This window comes from Mchenga conophoros, linkage group LG22 (assembly GCF_057382185.1).
Source record: "Mchenga conophoros isolate Kocher_MC1m ecotype Shallow Benthic linkage group LG22, M_conophoros_male_GT1.1, whole genome shotgun sequence".
In the NCBI taxonomy this organism is placed as follows: Eukaryota; Metazoa; Chordata; class Actinopteri; order Cichliformes; family Cichlidae; genus Mchenga; species Mchenga conophoros.
In genome coordinates, this window is record NC_140546.1 from 6,721,975 (window position 1) to 6,741,167 (window position 19,193).

Consider the following 19,193-nt stretch of genomic DNA (forward strand, 5'->3'; position numbering starts at 1 on the left):
CGACTGACCCCCTCCGTCCGCTCCCGGGAGGTTATAGTATGACGTGTTCTGACGTCACTGTCTCTCTCCCTGTCATTTATTTGGCTCGAAACACATATTAACAAATTGCTCAGTGATGAACAACTACTCAGATCATTTACCTAAGCAGTGTGCTTTGTCAAAACGAAGTGTGTCCATTACACTGACATTCTGTTCTGCAATTGTTATTTACTTGTATTTCATAATTTGACTTTACATACTGCTGGGTGGTTTGTAAAGTTTACAATAACTAGTATTATCATTATGCTATATTTTCAAAAATATATAATAATCTCAAAAGTAATGCCTTGGAGTAGAAAATAGAATAGAATAGAATTCAACTTTATTGTCATTGCACATGCACAGGTACAGGGCAACGAAATGCAGTTTGCATCCATCCAGAAGTGCTTTAGTGATATAGATATATTATATTACATATTATATATTATCCATTATAGTAATGCTTTATCAAAATTTATAACTAAAGTACAGTATTTGAATGTGTGTATTGTGTCTACTGTTTGTTAACTCACCATATTCATAATGTGTTTGTGGGGTTAGGGGTGTGTGTGTGTGTGTGTGTGTGTGGGGGGGGGGGGGGGGGGTTAGGGTCTCTAGGCTTTGGCCCCCCACCCCTGCCACCAGTATATTTTTAAGCAAATATTTCTAGCTTTTATTTGAATATTCAGTTTCCTACCATCTTCTCTTAAAGGGTAATTGCCAGGTATCCCGTCCTCTCCCTTCGCACACACATGCACACAAAGAAAACACACAGTATAATTCACAGCCTCATTATAGTGAATAAATATTTATGCCATTTACACCATCAAACTTAGATTGCTAAGGATGAAGAACCTTTTGTTCTTTAAAGAACCATTTGTAATAGCTGAAGAACCATCCACAAAATAAAAAGGTTCTTTGACGTATGATGGTTCTTTAAAGAACCATGAAGCCGTCTGAAGAACCATTTAAGAACCATAATTTTTCTGAGTGTAGGACAGACACAGTTAATACAATTAAAACAACAGTCTGACTGTACATGTGAGTACATGAGTACATGTGACTTTTCTATTTTGCTAAAGGGATACTTGGCAACATTATTCGAGTTTAGTTATTGTAAACCATTATTTATTCTATTTGGAATAGTTTTGTTGAGTAAATTCAAAATTGTATTTCTTTACATGATCATGATCTTACCTGTAGATCCAATATGAAAGAGCAAAATGAGCATTATTTGGTTCACCATTGTGTTTAGATAATTGAGTTAAAGTGAAGAAGTCGGAAATGGTTTTACAGGTTTGTTCAGTCTGAAAATGTTTCCTGGTTTCTGTTACATGCTGAGTATTTGAAGCGTATTCTGGTGAACAAATGTTTAATCCAACTATTTCAGAGGTTATTCTATAAAAAGGCTTATGTTCTAAAAGACTTGATCAGTGTTTTTGTGAAAACTCATCGTTTTTCGTTTGGGCCATTTGCATGCGTGTGTGTTTGTTAAAGTCTAAAAATAGGGCACCTTACACAGCACAGATCTTGGCACATTAAACACCTCAGGGTACTTTTTTCTTGTTGGGGTTTTTTTTTTCCCCTGTGATGCTTCCTGATTTAAATTTTGCAAATATTTAACACAGAGAGCTTAGCATACTGAATGTGATTCAGTTACTCAGCTTAAGAACATTTAAATATTATACTGTATTTCTAAGGCACCTTTGATTCCATCATAATTTGAATATGTTTTAAATCCCGTGTGATTTAATGCGATACACATTAATGCATTATATACTACGAAGAAAAAAAATTCTGCCAGCATTGAAGAGGGGCCACAGGATTTGGCTATAAAAGTCGTATTATTAAGCAGAAACATACATAAAAGTAGTTTCTAATTCAAATAGTGTGAATGTTAAGGTTAAATGTTCTGTCATGATGTTTCACCAGATTTCACCAAGACGTACAGCTGTTAACTCTGACTGGAAAACTTCATCTTGGATCCTTTGGCACAATACATCTACACTGTGTGATAGTCAATAGACACGCTCTAATGTTTAAAAGTCACCCTGAGATGAGACCATAACCAAATGTTGTCTGCTGGAGTCATTACTGTATATGATTTTGGGGCTATAGATAAATGAAAATGTGAAATTAAAATGTTTGAATAATGAATCCAAAATACCTCACTAAATGTCCCAGATGAGTCTCAGACTCATCTTACAGTTTTTACTTGTTCATGCTGCATGATATATTGATTAAATATATCATCTGTCCTACTATGTGCTGTCCAGTAAGGTTGGAAGTCATGCACACAAAAACCTTGAGGAGCTTTCTGTGCTGCCCCCCTGTGGTGACAGTGTAAGTTACTGTTAATATTGGAAGGAAAGGCAGGAGAGACACTTTCAAAGCCTGTTCTGCTCCTATGTGTCTTACAATTTAATTAATAACACATGATTAAACATTCTTTCATAAAGTATTCATACATTTTGTAAACAAATTAGATAAATGTTATAAGAAAAAAATGCCAACCATATTTTACAGTCAAATCTAGTGGAGTTCTTTTTTTCGTCTGTCCCGTTTGGTTCTTTTGCCATCAGAATTGTTGTCTAAAGGCAAAGAAAGATGCCCAATGGATTTACTTTACCAAATGGACCATCCCGGCCTTGCCGTATTGGTCTATTTGATTCACCTTTGCTTTCATTGTTTATTTTACTTTCATATGCTGAACACGGGACAAACTTGACTGGGGAAAAGAAAAGGGAGAAAGAAAGAGGGAAAGAAAAAGAGCGGGGAAGAGGGCCGGTGATAAGGGGCAAAAACCAACAAAACAAACAGACAAAAAATACATATATCAATCACCTGGATCACCTGTTGAGAAAGAAAAAAAAGAGAAAACAAGCAAAGAAAAGGAGAGCTGTCATGGTCCCTGTGCCTCACCAGCTGATCCTGTATTAGGCAACATGTTTTTCTCTTTCTCTCTCTCACCTGTCGGGGCAGTGCTCATTATGGGCTCCCGCCCCTGGCCCACGCACCTGCTGCCTTTCGGGATGATCGCAAGGCCGATTTAAGACAGCAGCACTGTGTCACTTGTCGCTGGATCGTTGAGCTATCAGCGTCAGTCTCTCAACCATTAGTGAGGTAAACTCCGTAAAGTTGTTTCCGTTCGTCATTAACCCCTGTCTCTGTGTGCAGATCTACCCCGGACCTTTCCCTGCCTGCCTGAGTGAGTGGATTTGTGTTTCCCCAGTGTGGGGAGTGAAGAGAGAGAGCCTTTGGAGTGCGTCTGATTCCCGTCTTTGCCCTCACATACCCCGGAACCCTGGACCCCCCTCCCCTCCCTCCAGCACGTTGTAAATAGCATCACCTGGTGTCGTTGTTTAAATAAACTGATTGTTAACTCTGTAAAGATTCCCGGTCTGCGCCTGAGTCCGTTAACTAAAACGTGACAAGAGCAAAGGAGAGCCCCAGATGAGGGGTCGCTCAGCAGCTGCAGAGCAGAAGCCAGGGGGGGTTGCAGTAACGTGCCCGTGAGCTCCGCCTGCAGTCAGCTGTGCCAGAGTAACCGAGCCCCAGGCCGAGAGGCCGAGGGCACCCCACCCCCGAAGGAGCCCGAGCGAGCCCCAGGCTCCAAGCCCCGACAAGCAGCCGCCAGGATTGAGGCGGTGTGTGCCTGGACGCCCACCCCCACACACAAAGAACCACCAATGCACCGATGTCTGAGGGCGTCTGCCACTGGCAGGGGGAGTGGTGGGGGGAGATAGGCCTCCATACCTTAGAGGGCCTGAGATGTTCCCAGAGAGGTGGCGTCTGATACCCGACCTGACACACCAACAGGCACACACAAATACAAACATCCATTCCCACCCTCATGTTTTCACATGCAAATACTCAGCACTCACCCAGCGTGGAGACAGACATAAAGAGACACTGTACACACAATCACACTGCCCAAGCATACTCTAGACCCCAGGTCTAGGTACCCTTGCCCCTGGAGGGGGAAATTGCACCCAGACCCAGTACCTTAATTTTCAACTTCTGTTCAGGATAATCCCAGTAACAGATTGGAACTGAACCAGTGACCTTGTGCATGTAATTAAAATGTGTAAACCACAAACTACACCAGAAATTCAGTATGAAACTCCCTTCATTGACACAATTCCAGCATTTAAAAGTTATTTAACTGAACTTTTAATCATTTCAAATGTTGTTAGATTCATCCATCTGTTTTCTTACCCAGTTGTCCAGCTTAGGAGGCAGAGTACAGGTCAACAGTCCAGCACAGTGAGATGGACAACCCCACACTCTCACAGCTTACACCTATGACTAAATCAGCAATTAACCTACATAGGTTAACTGGTGATTTACTTAGGTTACCTGTGCAGACACAGGGGAAAAGGTACAAATTCCCCACAGAAAGCTCTACTGAGGGGTAACAGTGATAAGCAAACAGCACCTTGCTGCGTTTGGTGGTTTCAAAGCTAACGCAACTGACAAAAGTTTTCTCTGAAAGCGTTTTGTTGTGTCACAAAGTCTCTACTTCCTCAGTGTTCTTACTTCATTGTAGCTGACTCAATAACTCTTTATACAGTGTTTGCGTCATACATTTAGACTTCAAACAAATGCTAAAATACTTTTCTGGCACAATTTAGATTTTGTAAAAGATTGAAATGTACAATGAAGTAAGGTACCTTGATATATTTCTGTTTTCACTGCAAGCCTATTCTTACTGGAGCCGGTAACCCTTGCAAATAAATATGAAATTGTCCTGCATTTCCTGTCCTAATAAGTTTGCCATTTATTCAAGCCTGAAGTGGTCATATTTGGATAGAAGTATCCACATGTGGATACATACATGTTTTTTTTAAAGCACAACAGTTGTTATAAAGAAGACTAGTACATTTGGGATGATGAAACAAAGAAAAATGTTTTATGCCCTTTGTCAGGAGAACCAAATGATGAAGTAGAAATGGACAAAGAGTGAAAATGGGGGGAGAGACAAAACAAAGAGAGGAAAAGAACAGCAAAACAACTTTGGTGTTGAAGGCAGAGTTAGCAGGATGTGGTGAATATCCTGCTTTGTTTGCATCATCTCCATTTTAAGTGTTTCACATTATTTTGAAGTAACATCTTGAAGTTCCTCGATATGCTCAGTTCATTGTAGCCCGACACAGAGAAACACACAGGCAGTGCCTCTTGGCCAGACATCTTATCTCAACATGTCTTCAGAGCTGGAAATACAGCAGTGGGGCCAATGAAAATGGAGAGGGGAAGACGCAGTACCAGGAAGTTAACTTACCACAAGGCGGTACGTAAAAACGAATCTTCAGGATTCGTGTGTTTGTATTTATTGTTTTAAAACAACTTGGTCTTTAGTGTGACTAGAAGAACACATCATCATCTTGTTTTAGTTCCTATGACTATAACCACATGGTCACCTTATGGTAAATTTGTCATAACAGGTTAATTCAATTTAAAGAAAAAATGTTTAAAGTCTGTCAACGCTGCTTCATTAATGGTTTCTTTATAGATGGACAAACACAGAAGAAAAGAAGCTGTTTCAGAGCTTTTAAAGTGTGCCTGGGAGTGCTGTATCTTCTGATTCTCGCTGGAATCACGACACGCTGTGAGGAATTTTATTCCAATAACGGCGGCAGTATTATTTCCACATTAGATATTTTTAAGCAACATTATTTGATGCTGCAAGTCTGCTATTGTTTCCTTCCTCTTCTGACTTCATATTTCCATTTAAAGCAACCGCCCTACAGTGTTTCCCCATGTGTGTTACACTGCTTCTGCAATATGACCACTGCTGAGGTTTTTTCTTCTTCTTTAATTGACAATGTAACCAGAGTAGGCGTATCTTCTCTTTATATATCATCATAAACATTGTTTTACAGTCATTTTATTGTTGTAAGCCCACTAAAGAATACTAAGCTAACCACCTTCCTCATCTGACTCCTGAGACCTGTACCATAAAGCATTATTTGGGCTTAACGAGATAACTTCAAGTTTAGTCCTAAACTTGAAATCTTACAGAGGTTTGAGATCATTATATACTATGCAACTGCTTACTGAGCAATCAGTTCACTGGGAAATAGTGTGACCATGCCTGATCAACATCTACAAGCACTGGTGTGCTGTTAATAGGAGGATCTGTAGGTCTTAGATATATTCTAAAGGTTTGCTCTTTGCTTGCTCTCACAGCATTTAGTCAGATTGGAGCTGCACCTGAAGGAATAAGGCTAAAACTAGCAACATCAAACAACATCAGACTGTTATTTAAATGGAAATGCAATTGTAGTTATAGTCAGTTTATCCTGTGATTCATGAAAATCAAATCTGTGAAACTGATATATCTTCTAACTCACCATTATCATTCATACATCTCTTCTTAATACTACACATACTATACTTTTCCTTTTGAGATACAGATGGTCTGTCTGTGGCAGCTGTTTTTTCCTGCTGTTTAATCTGTCCATATTTTCTAAAGTTATAGTTTAATCCTCTATGTTAAATATTCTAATCTGTTGTTAATAGACCTGTCCATGTTTGTTATTAGACATATGCTAATCAATGCTCTTAGTCACTTAACAATGAATAACAAAATTACTTTGGAAAAAAAAGTGTGATGCTGATTTTTACAATAAAAATATGGCTGTATTTATAAAATAGAATATTTAGATGTTTTTAGTTTTTGCTTTGTTTTATTTCTAAGCAGATATTTCAGTCACTTTGGAAAAAGAGCAGCTGCAGAACAAATACAACAAACTGAGCAACAATTACAGCCAACTGCAAACCCAACTTTTAGGTAAGAAAGTTGTGCCTCATGTGCAAATATAGCAGTACTCAGAATTGTATTTTATACTTGTTTTATTAACTATTTTCCTCTTAGGTCATGGAAGTGAATGTATATCAGTTGTAATATACTATTACCAAAAGTGTTCACTGAATTCAGGTGTTTCAATCACTTTTATAGCCACAGGTGTATAAAATCGAACCCCTAGGCATGCAGACTGCTTCTACAAACAGTTTTGAGAGAATGGGTCGCTTTCAGAAGCTCAGTGAATTCCATCGTGGTACCATGTTCAACAAGTCCATTTGAAAATTCCTTGCTACTTAATATTTCAGTCAGCTGTTAGTGGGATTATAACAAAGTGTAAGTGATTAGGAATGACAAACTCAGCCTTGAAGAGGTAGACCACATAAAATCACAGAGCAGGGACAGTAGAGGCATATAGTGCGCAGAGGTCACCAACTTTTTGGAGAGTTAATCAATACAGAATTTCAAACTTCATGCTTCCTTTAGATTAGCTCAAGAACAGAGCTTTATGGAAGGGTTTTCTATGGCCGAGAACCTGGATCCCAGCATTACATTACTAAGCACAATGCCAAAGATATTTTAGACAATTTTATGCTACCAACTTTGTTGGAACAGCTTAGGGATATCCATTCTTGTTAAAAGACGACATCACCTAAAGTACATAGAGCAAAATCTCTAAAAACATGGATGAGCAACTTTTGTGTGGAAGAATTTGACTGGCCTGCACAGAGTCCCGACCTCAACCTAAAAGAACGCCGTTGGGGTTATTAAGAGTGGACACTGTGAGCCAAAAAAACAACAAACAAACCTCAAGCTGTTGTAGCTGCAAAGGGTGGGCCAAAATCATACTAGACCCTGTAGATTAAGAATGGGATATCATTCAAGTCCATATCCATGTGAAGGAAGACAATTGACTACTTTTGGCAGTATAGTGTATTTAAAAAAGACCGTTGTAGTATGATGTGTTGCAGTTGAAAACCCAAACAGATGGGGCGCAACTGTTAATTTGTTTTGTTTGCCCTTCCCGACACAACCCCAAAAGGATTTGTGTCTCTTCTGAGAACTGAACAGGGGATCTTTTGCTTATTAGGTGAAGATGTAAACCACTATACTATGGAGCACTTTAGTACTTTAGTTGTTTCCCCCCCTTCTTCACAGTTTTTTCTTAGTCTTCCTTAAACAACAAGCAGTCTGAGGAGTGTCCAGAAAATTATGTGTAAATAATTGCACAACTTTCTGTTGAAAACCTGTGATTAGGTGAAATGGTATCCATCCAACATTTGATGGACCAGCTCTCATTTCTAGAAATCTTTTAACACACACACCCCTCCGCCCCCCAAAAAATATGACTGTACAGCGTTGGGACATAGAAGCCAGACTGCAGTCTTATATGTGTCTCTGAAGCTTACAACAGCCCTGTTCAAGTATTGACCAAAACATTCATACATATGGTGCTTTTAACTCAAAAGTACTTTACGGCGATTTTCTTTTCACATTACTGAATTATTCACAGGAGCTGTGTTACTTGCATGTTGTATTTTTTGTGCAATCACTTCATATTTTTGTAATATAGTGTACTCTTTCTGTGTAAAATCAACCACTCAGCTGACAGCACACTAATCATGCCATGGCTATGCTGTGTGGCAGGTAGCATGTAGGACCAAAATGCAGGACTAAAACACAGGAAGTTAACAGAAAATGGTAGCGTTTTTGCTGGACATAATAATACATCTATACAGGAAACAAAATCAAAAACAAGGAATTCGAAATAAGAAACTTAACCAAAAAGAAAAACTAAACAAGAAACAAAACAAGAAACTCAATTCAGAGATGGTCTTTCCCTTTTCATGTAAAGGGCCTCCTTGACTCCGCGCTCAAACCAGCGTTCCTCCCTGTCCAGGATGTGTACATCCTCATCCTTCAAAGAGTGTCCACTGGCCTGTAGGTGTAAATAGACTGCAGAGTCCTGACCCTAGTTTCAGGAGACATGACACCTGCCGGCATCCAAATCTGCTTACGTGCATCTTTTGCCCGTTTCTCCTCTACTTTTCTCTTCTTTTCTAAACTGAGGACCTGATGGCTTTGACCTTTTCTTGTCCATCTTCCATCTGTAATTTGGCACTCCAGTATCAACACCCAACCCCACAACATAAACTAACAGGCTAATAGACCTACACCTTGTATATTGAATTTTTTTTCTAGGATTTTACACAACTGAGGAGAAACAATGAATATATAATGGGCTTGGATTAACAACATTATGAATGAAATGTGCACTATTTAGAAACAGCATGCCCCTTTCCCTTTCGACAGGTTGTGTTGTAAGACTTCAGCACAGCAGCAAGCAGGCGCACCAAGGGCCCTCGCGCTCACTTTTCTCGTATATGTGTGTGAAAGAATTTAGAAAACACATCGGTCCAAAATTATTATAAGTCTATATCATAATGTCTTCAGTTTTTGTGCTTGTTGTAGGCTGTCAACGTTAACGCATTAACACCGTCATCATGATTAACCCGACTAAATATTTCTTAACACAATCAACCCATTTGGAGCAGAGAATGGACAAACAACAAATGCGTTGACAGAGACATTTCAGGGATTTTGAGTAATTCTGCACTCCAGATGGATTAATTGCATTACAATTTTTAATTGTGTTAATTGTGATGACAGCGTTAACGTTGACGGCCCTAGTTTGTTGGTTTGTTTTTATTTTGTTTTTGTAAAGGCGCGTTTACTCCCCGCAAATGGGCAATAGAAAACAGATCGGTGCCCATGCAATCCTCAAAATGCGCTGGCATGATGTTGGGGCAGCATGGGTGCGAGCAACTTCTTTATTTGGACTCAGCCATGATGCTGCCCCCACCACGATGCTGCCCTGGGCAACTGCCCATGTCGCCAATATCAAAAGCCACTCCTGGAGACAAGGGTGATAATAATAAAAGAACATAATTCTAGAGTCTGAAGCACAAATACTGGGTTTCAGACACAGTACTGTGACAAATCAGTGTGACTGATCAATGTTGCCAGTGCCAACGTTGAGGTCACTGGATTCAAATTTCACATTGCACACCTAAATATCATTTTAACATTTGATTTCATTATTAACACCATGTGTTTTTTTTTTAATATTGTAAAACATGCTGCAAAACAAACTGAGGTAGACTAACTGTGTTATTTAAAGAAACACTCTGGCATTTTTAAACAGGCTAGTTGTCTGTACTGTGATGGATTTAACTTAAAGAACAGTGTGTGACTGGTGCACAGTGGCAGTGGTTTCATGGTCAGAGTCAGGCTACATCGAGTGTAGCAGAGAGTCCATATGAATTCCAGGTGATGATGCTGAGATCAACTGACTAAACTCCACCTTCATACCAACTTTATACCAACTAGAAAAAAGCATTCATAGTTTACTGTCATTGTAGAGGATGGAAATCAGCCAGGACAACTCATGAAACATCTGGTTAAATTTGGTTGTGTACATCCATAAAGAGCAGCTTGTACACTAAGAAAATCTACTGGACTTCTCAATAGAAATTATTATGAGTTATGATTCTTTTCCCCACACTGAACCATTACAACCAGTTTTAGGGATCCTCAAACTTGTGAATCCACTTTAATCCCTGATTGTACAAATTTTCCTGTTTAGAGGCAATCGTTTTAATTTTCTTTCTTTTTCTTCTGATTCAAGTTGAGTATAATTAGAATTTTAAAAAGTTAGACTGACGTTTGTATTCTTATCTATTGATATTACTTTATCATTATGTTAATATAACACAAGGTTCAGTTAGCTTTGCACAAAAATAGAAATGTCCTCTAAAGAGCTACTTTTTACTTTCTCAGTTTGAACACATTTCAAAGCCTGTACTTTTTTACTTTTACTTGAGTAAAGAAGTTGAATCAGTAATTCAACTTTTACTGGAGTATTTGTTAACAGTAGTGTTTGTATTTCTACTTAAGTACTGAGTGTCTGTGCTTTTGTCAACTCTTACTAAGCTTAGGACCTGAGGATGGAATAGCTGAGGAACAACTATTTGATGAATAGACTGATGTGTGCAACCAGAGTTTGAAGTCCAACAGTATGTCAGAACCCCAGCCTCAAAACGTTGTCAAAATGAATGACAAGCTTTCATAATTTTTCTGAGCTTCTATGACTTTCTCTTTGTCTACAGAGAGTGCTGTGGCTTTTTTGTCCTCATAGAAGCTCTATTGAGACAAGTGCACTTTTAAAGTCTGGTGTTTTAATGTCATTAAGATTCACCAAGTCTTCCTGTTTACAAGCCTGCACATGTCACAACACACACAAGCAGAGGGATAAAAATGTGAAATCTGTTTTTGTATCATGTGTCTGACTTTAAGTGAAGTGTCCTGTCGATTGGGCCAAATTTGGAATGAGCTGTTACTTTAAATCCACTGAGAGGAAAATTTGGCCTGAGAGGAAGGCAGACTGTCAGTCCAGAGGAGCCAATCTGGTGATCATAAACAACAAAGAGGAACAGGTGGGTGTGTTTGTTTGATGCAACTGCCAGAAGTTCTGTGTTTTTGACCATCTGTCCATCTACTGTCTATTGATCTATCTATTCTATAAAGGACAAGAGAAGTGAACTGAAATGTTTCATCTCATTTAGTTTTTCTTTCAGACAAATTCACAACATGATATTACAACAACAGAAGTACTGAATTATGACTGGCCGAAATATTTATGTCTGTTTTCAATTAGGAATTTATTGAACTGAATATGAGAGGAGAGTCCTGGATTGGTCTGACAGCCAGTTACAAAAGTAAAACTGGGGAACATGAATGGGAATGGGTGGATGGATCCCGGCTGACAGAGGCGTGAGACATTTTCCTTTAAATTAAAACCAAAACCAAAAAGTTATTATTTAATACCTCCATGTGTTGGAAGACAGAATGGCAATACATTACATCAGCAACCGAATATATGACCCACATTTAAAACCGATGTCTGTAAACAGCTGAGAAAATATTTTCAAAGAGCAGAGAGTCAGCTCTGCCTTCTTTTTATTCTAAGATTTAAGAGAATGAAGATTTAATATTCATAAAAAACTTGAAAACTGTTAATGTACATGATGATACTCAGAGAAAAGTCTAAAGCAGGTCAATTGCGACAGAAATCTGGAAAATGCTTATAGAGAGTCATAGTTATATAAATGTGACAATTGACATGATTTTAGTCTAGTTTAATATAATATTTTTTTTTATCCAACAGGTTTTTGGCGCCAGGCCAGCAGGATCCTGTTCATGGTTTTTCTGCAGTATGCTGTGAAATTAAGGAAAAATGGACACGATCACAATTTTCTGTATCCAAGACCTGGATCTGTGAGAAATGATTTTTGACTGATGACATAAGGAAAATTAAAATTTCTGAATAATCCAAGTAGTTCTCCAACTTCAATTAGACATCATTAGTGTTAAATTTCATAAAGGTTTGTCATCTGTTACTCATGTTTTTGTTCTACTGTGAGCAACTTCCTGTCTTCACCACAATGGATCATTTTAATGTTCATATTTTTGACTTGGTATTCTAATATTTTATTGTTTGCTTAGGTTATTGATCATTGGTTTTGGACAGAAGTTTTTGTTTTCTAAGGATGCAGGAAAGATTATCGCTGATTAATATGTATTTTAAGAATTCAAAACATTAAAAACAGTTACAACTGTTTTGAATTCTTAAAATCTGTTTTTCATTAACTTTTAATGAGAAACAGATTATATGCACATAATAAAATGTTTACAGAATATGCAACAGAGAAAAATAAAATAGAAAATATAAATGTAAACTGTAAAATCAATTGTTTATTTTCTTAATGGAATAATGACACACACACACCACACACACATATATATATATATGACTGATTTCCTCGTAATAATAATATTATCTCTGCTCGTCTAAGGAGCTTGGAAAGAAAAGCGTCTGGACTTCTTTAAGTTGCTCGAAGACGTTTCACCTCTCATCCGAGAAGCTTCTTCAGTTCTAAGGTCAAATGGTGGAGAGTCCCTTTGTCCATCCTGGGGGGATAATCCCACTGGGTTTAAATCTGGGACCATTTGACCTTAGATCTGAAGAAGCTAGAGGATCTCTATATAAATATCCGACAGCAGTTAGGTCCCCTAACTTTCAGCAGCTGTTGAAAGGATAAAGTTGTGGTATGTCAGTGGTTAGAAATACATTATTACTTTAGGATTAGTTTAACACAAAGTCAGGGCTGACCCGGGACCATTGCTGTGAGTCACAGTGCGCAGCATAAAAGTCCTTTCACATTGGACGTAGGATGTGCTGCTAATGCTAACTGTGGTGTAATCTATATTGGTGAATATCATGCGCCACCAGAGATGGGCAGTAACGCGTTACTTGTAACGCGTTACTGTAATCTGATTACTTTTTTTCGAGTAACGAGTAAAGTAAGGGATTACTATTGCAAAATCGGTAATTAGATTACCGTTACTTTCCCGTAGGAATACTGCGTTACTAAAACCGTGATTTTTTGCGAGAATGTCTCACGACAGTGACGTAAGCGAGTGCGCCGTTAGTGACAACAGCTGTGTGCAGATCAACAATGGATCACATATCGAGTGCGGGAGAGAGTATGAGCATGCAGCGTTTAAAGCGTGGAAGTACTGACCTTACTTTGAGTTTGATTCCATAAAAAGTGACAAAAACATTAGCGTCCATCGTGCGTGGGAAGAAAACTTCTTTTTACAGCGAAAAAAAACCCTAAACTTCCAAGGAAGCACCAAGAGCGCAACGACGTAATGGGAAACTCACAGAGACACTGCCGTATCCTTCCACTGACCGCTGCACACCTGCACCAGGGTAAACCTCCGCCTACTGCAGTCCTGCTTTACAGGTGAAAATAGAGCAACAGGACCGCTGAGTCTTTGACTTTATTTATGTTCTGCTGTGTTTTACTTGCATCTATTTGAAAGAGTGAGTGTAAACACAAAAAAATTATTTTATTTTATGTGCTGGAATGTGCAGAAAATAGGTTTAAATGTTAAACTCATTTATTCAACTCAGAGAATGTTGCATATAATTAAATTTTTGCTTGATGCATAAAGTTAGAAGATTAAAAATGATAAAACAAGTTAAAAAAAGAGACTTTTCCATTTGATTACATTTTGTATGATGGATTATGTAGAAAAAGTAGAATTGGGCTGAAAGATCTATCGCTTTATCACCTCTTCAGGTTGTAAATCGTGTTTTTAAAAAGTAACTAAGTAACTAAGTAACTAAGTAATTAATTACTTTTGAAAATAAGTAATCAGTAAAGTAATGGGATTACTTTTTTGGGGAAGTAATCAGTAATTAGTTACTGATTACTTTTTTCAAGTAACTTGACCAACACTGTGCGCCACTAGGCGGCAGTACTTACCCTTCTAGACAGGAAGTGATGCTATGTTTTGGGGGAGAGAGAGTAAGCTGGAAATAAAGATGGTGGTGTTCCACATTATCGCCTAAACGAGGAGTTTTATTAAAAGAGCCCAACACAACATGGTGTCAGAAGTGCTACCAAAGCTATCACAATGGCGAGACAATCTGAGGAAATAAAAAGACAGCAAACTGACCTCAGAGGCGAAAGCAGCACAGGCAAAACAGCCATGGATGCCGTGCATGTCAGAAAGTCACAGCCAAATAAATTCAGAAGCAGAGAGCAAAAGCAGCTCAAGCCACGAAAACCACAAATAACAAAGCAAGAGACTAAAACATGTTTTAAATGTGGAAAAACACAGATGCACCCAGCAGCACAGTGCCCAGCTAAAAATGCAGAATGCCACAACTGCGGGAAACGTGGACACTACGGGAGAGTTTGTAGGTCTACAGCTGTGCATGAGGTGGCAGACTGTGCAGATGGACTCTTCCTGGGTGAACTGGATTCAGGAGAAGACCCGTGGCTCGCTAACATCTGCGTGAGAGGCAAAAGCATGACCTTCAAATTAGACTCGGGGGCAGATGTCACAGCTATCTCAGAAGAGACATTCAAAGACATTAAGCAGCCAAATGAGCACCTGCAAAAAGCTGAAAAGCCACTGTATGGACCAGGAGGTGCAGCACTGACCGTGCTCGGGTCCACAAAGGAGGACATTTCCTACAGTGACAGGAGCACTGCAGAGACGATCTACGTAGTCAGAAACCTGCGTGTAGCTCTCTTAAGCAGGACAGCTTCTGTGAGACTGAAATTAATTGCCCGAATGGACAATGTTGACTTTGAGACAGTGAAGAAAGTGTACCCGAAGCTATGGGATGGGCTCGGGCTTGTTCAAAAACCGTACACGATTAAGATGAAGCCCGACGCTAAACCTTATTCACTGAAAGTGCCTAGGCGTGTTCCTCTCCCACTACTGGGCAAAGTCAAAGCAGAGCTGCAGAGGATGGAACAGTTGGGGGTGATCAGTCGTGTGGAGGAGCCCACAGACTGGTGTTGCGGCATGGTCGTAGCCCCTAAAAAGGACAAAGAGACAGTCCGCATTTGCGTGGACATGACACCTTTAAATGGGTCGGTGTGTCGTGAAAGATATATCCTTCCCTCTGTCGACCAAACACTAGGCATGCTCACAGGGGCGCAGTATTTCTCCAAGCTCGATGCTAACATGGGCTTTTGGCAAATACCGCTGTCCAAAGAATCTGCTCTCCTCACCACATTTATTACGCCATTTGGGAGGTACCATTTCAACCGTCTGCCATTTGGTATTTCCAGTGCACCAGAGCATTTCCAAAACATGATGGTGACAGAAGTGACAGCCGGCCTCGCGGGAGTCGTATGCCACATGGACGACATCCTGGTCTGGGGATCTACGAGAGAGGAGCACGACATGAGACTCCACGCTGTCCTCGACCGTGCAGAGAAGGCAGGCGTCACCCTGAACATGTCAAAATGTGAGTTTGGCAAAAGAGCAGTGAAATTCTTAGGATTCATTGTGTCATCTGAAGGCATGAGCCCCGACCCTGACAAAACTAGTGCGGTGCAGAAGATGAAAGAGCCAAACACTGTGAGTGAGCTTAGGAGCTTCTTAGGAATGGTGAACCAGCTGGGGAAATTCATCCCAAATCTTTCTGAAAAAGACAAACCACTGAGAGACTTGCTTTCAACTAAAAACATGTGGTACTGGGGGCAGGAGCAACAAAACGCCTTTAACAGTTTAAAACAAGAATTGTCATCTGCACCAGTGCTACAGCTCTACAACCCAAACAAACCCCAGAAGATCTCAGCAGATGCTTCTTCATACGGGTTGGGGGCAGTCTTACTACAGAAAGACAATGATGTGTGGTCACCTGTCGCGTATGCCTCGCGATCATTGACAGCCACAGAGCAGCGCTACGCTCAGCTGGAAAAAGAAGCGCTAGCGCTCACCTGGGCCTGTGAAAGATTCAGTGACTTTATTCTAGGGCTACACTTTGAGCTTGAGACCGACCATAAGCCACTAGTGAGCCTACTCGGAGGGCAAGCCCTGGATTTGCTTCCACCGCGGATACAGAGATTCCGCATGCGCCTGATGAGGTATTTTTACACTATAAGGCACATTCCAGGCAAAAGCCTCACCACAGCCGACACGCTGTCACGGTTGCCGTTGGCAGGCAACGTGATTCCCAGAGACAATGACCTTATGGAGGACACTGATATCTACGTTGACACCTTGCTGGAGGGCCTTCCTACTAGCAGCAAATACCTTTCAGATCTCCGTGAGCAGCTGCAGTCTGACAGCGTCTGTTCGCAAGTCATGAAGTACTGTGCAGAGGGCTGGCCGGACAGGAACCAGCTGCAGGGAGTGGTAAAGCACTACTGGTCTGAAAGAGCAGTTTTGAGTGTACACAATGGACTACTACTGAGAGGTACAAGGTTGGTCATACCTGCAAACATGCGAAACGCAGTTCTGGACAAAATACACGAGGGACACTAAGGAGTAGTCAAGTGTAGAGAACGTGCGCGACAAGCAGTGTGGTGGCCAGGCCTGAGTAACCAGATCGGTGAACTTGTCCTTAAGTGCAGGCTGTGCATTCAGGAAAGAGTTAATGTGAGGGAACCTCTTATGCCCACACGTTTACCTGAGAGGCCATGGCAGAACTTAGGAGCTGATCTGTTCACACTAAAAGACAAAAACTATCTGTTAGTAGTGGATTACTTCTCGAGATATGTCGAAATTGCTCAACTCAGTCCAACTCGTTCAGCCAATGTGATTGTGCATTTAAAGTCAATATTTGCACGCCATGGAATCCCTGAAGTATTGATCACCGATAATGGGCCACAATTTGCATGTCAAGAAATGAGAGACTTTGCAAAGGACTACTGCTTTGAGCATGTTACCAGTAGTCCCAGGTACTCGCAGAGCAACGGCGAAGCGGAGAGAGGCGTCCAGACCGTCAAGAATCTCCTCAAAAAGGCTAGTGATCCATACAAGGCGTTGCTGGCATACAGAACAACAGCACTGGCAAATGGCTACAGCCCGGCTCAACTTCTCATGGGGCGCAGGCTTCGTACTACCTTGCCAATGCTTCCTGAAACCTTACAGCCCTGTCTGCCGGATTTTCAGCAGGTTAGTTGTTCGGAGAGAGAGAAACGGCTGAGACAAACCGCAAGTTTTAACAAGAGACATAGAACAAGAGAACTGGATAAATTGGTGCCAGGTCAACCAGTCTGGATCACGGATGCAAGAGCACAGGGCACAGTGACAGCAGTCCACCCGACTCCACGATCGTACGTCATCAGTGGGCCCCAAGGGACAATTAGAAGGAACCGCAGTCATCTTGTGCAGATCCCGCAAACAGAGGCTCAAACCGAAGCCACACAGATCCAAGCCGCTCCTACAGAGACAGTTTCTGTGCCAAGCGCACCCCATACACCAGGTGTGGTTAGAACCCGGTCTGGTAGGGAGGTGATTAAACCGAAAAGACTTGATCTGTGAAGCTGATTGTTTGAAAATGAAAAGTGTGTTTCAAATGCTAAGTTGTGGTTTGAAGAGTAGCATGGTGAAAGGAAAAAAAGTGTTTATTCTGTTACAGGTGGAAAAGAAAAGAGAAAGTGTTTATTCTGTTACAGGAGGAAGAGAAAAAGTGTTTATGACAATACTGACTTTATGTTTCCTGAAATGTTGGGGTATGCCTGTATTGAAAAAAACTATATGCAGTTATGTTTTGTTTGAAGAACAAAAGAATGTACCAGTCTAACTTCAGTAAGGGGGATGTGGTGTAATCTATATTGGTGAATATCATGCGCCACTAGGCGGCAGTACTTACCCTTCTAGACAGGAAGTGATGCTATGTTTTGGGGGAGAGAGAGTAAGCTGGAAATAAAGATGGTGGTGTTCCACATTATCGCCTAAACGAGGAGTTTTATTAAAAGAGCCCAACACAACACTAACTGCTAACTAAAAGCAAAGGATCCAGAATTTGTTACGCTGGCTGCTGAACTCTGTGGGTTTTTGCAGCAGCTCTACCTGTAGATGCACCTGCTCCTTGTCGTTTCTATCTCTGACTTTATGTCCTCTACAAGAATTTCTGGGTTTTTTTGCTAGTTCTTCAAATGTTCAATAAAAACATGTATGCTAATTAATAACGAAGAAAGCTTTGTGATGAAGACTGTCATTTCCAAAACACTGCATAACATGTAAAATGGCATTTATTCCCTTCAAAGACCTGCAGTTAAAAAAAAACACCCCTCCGACAGCCAAACTCATCTGTTCTCTGATTGGATTGTTACATTTGTGATTGACATAACATTGACCAATCAGATGAAAGGAAGAAAAGTAGGGTCAGAATTCGTACTTGTAACTTGCAAGGTTTTTTTTTTTTTTTGGCTAAATCCACACACAAATTCTTTTTACACATACAAATCCTGATTTACAAGTACAAAACTGATTTTCATAAATTCAAGATTCAGTTTATGTTTAAAGAGTGTACATGACCTGCTGTTCCGATAAATAGGTAAATAATGTTTTGATTTATGAATAGTTGTAACAATGATAATAGCCTGATAATAGCCACTGGCTATCAGCAGTCCACAGGGTTTAGTCTGCAAAGGAGCAGAGCTCAGCCAGTCTTCTTCCTGCTGATTAGCCAGCTCAATCTGGCCTTTAAAAAGGCTTCAAAACAATAAAGAGGCTTTCATGGAAATTTCAGACTTTGTTTTTTTCCGTTTTAAAAGCTGTTTTTATTAAGCCATCTGTCTTTTTTTTGTTTAATTTTCTGATCTGTCTGCACTTCCCATCTTGCCTCTTATTGTGAGACTTTCCCTGAATGCAGCATTTGGAGTTTTCAAGACATCAAGCGGTGACACTGACTCTGGTGAATTCTGGGAGAAAATTGACATTGCATTACATTTTAAGCTTTTTGCAGACTGAACCTTCCAACTGTTCT

The 19,193-nt window shown here is 40.2% G+C and overlaps 1 protein-coding gene across 1 annotated transcript; it reads left to right on the forward strand.

The window, feature by feature from the left end:
* The first annotated feature begins 1,302 nt into the window (after nucleotides 1-1,302).
* LOC146548667 (CD209 antigen-like protein C) lies at nucleotides 1,303-12,447 on the forward strand. The gene is made up of 7 exons (XM_085263385.1): nucleotides 1,303-1,314; nucleotides 5,155-5,308; nucleotides 5,531-5,626; nucleotides 6,722-6,811; nucleotides 11,180-11,319; nucleotides 11,541-11,656; nucleotides 12,051-12,447. Exons 1-7 carry the CDS (start codon nucleotides 1,303-1,305, stop codon nucleotides 12,169-12,171), a joined length of 729 nt encoding a protein of 242 aa, XP_085119511.1. The 3' UTR covers nucleotides 12,172-12,447.
* Nucleotides 12,448-19,193: the final 6,746 nt, after the last annotated feature.

Excerpts from the sequence above, each read along its gene's own strand:
- LOC146548667 (XM_085263385.1), top strand. Across the intron at positions 5,309-5,530 it reads AGTTAACTTACCACAAGGCG|ATGGACAAACACAGAAGAAA; the intron begins GTACGTAAAAAC and ends GTTTCTTTATAG. Across the intron at positions 6,812-11,179 it reads ACTGCAAACCCAACTTTTAG|TGAAGTGTCCTGTCGATTGG; the intron begins GTAAGAAAGTTG and ends TCTGACTTTAAG.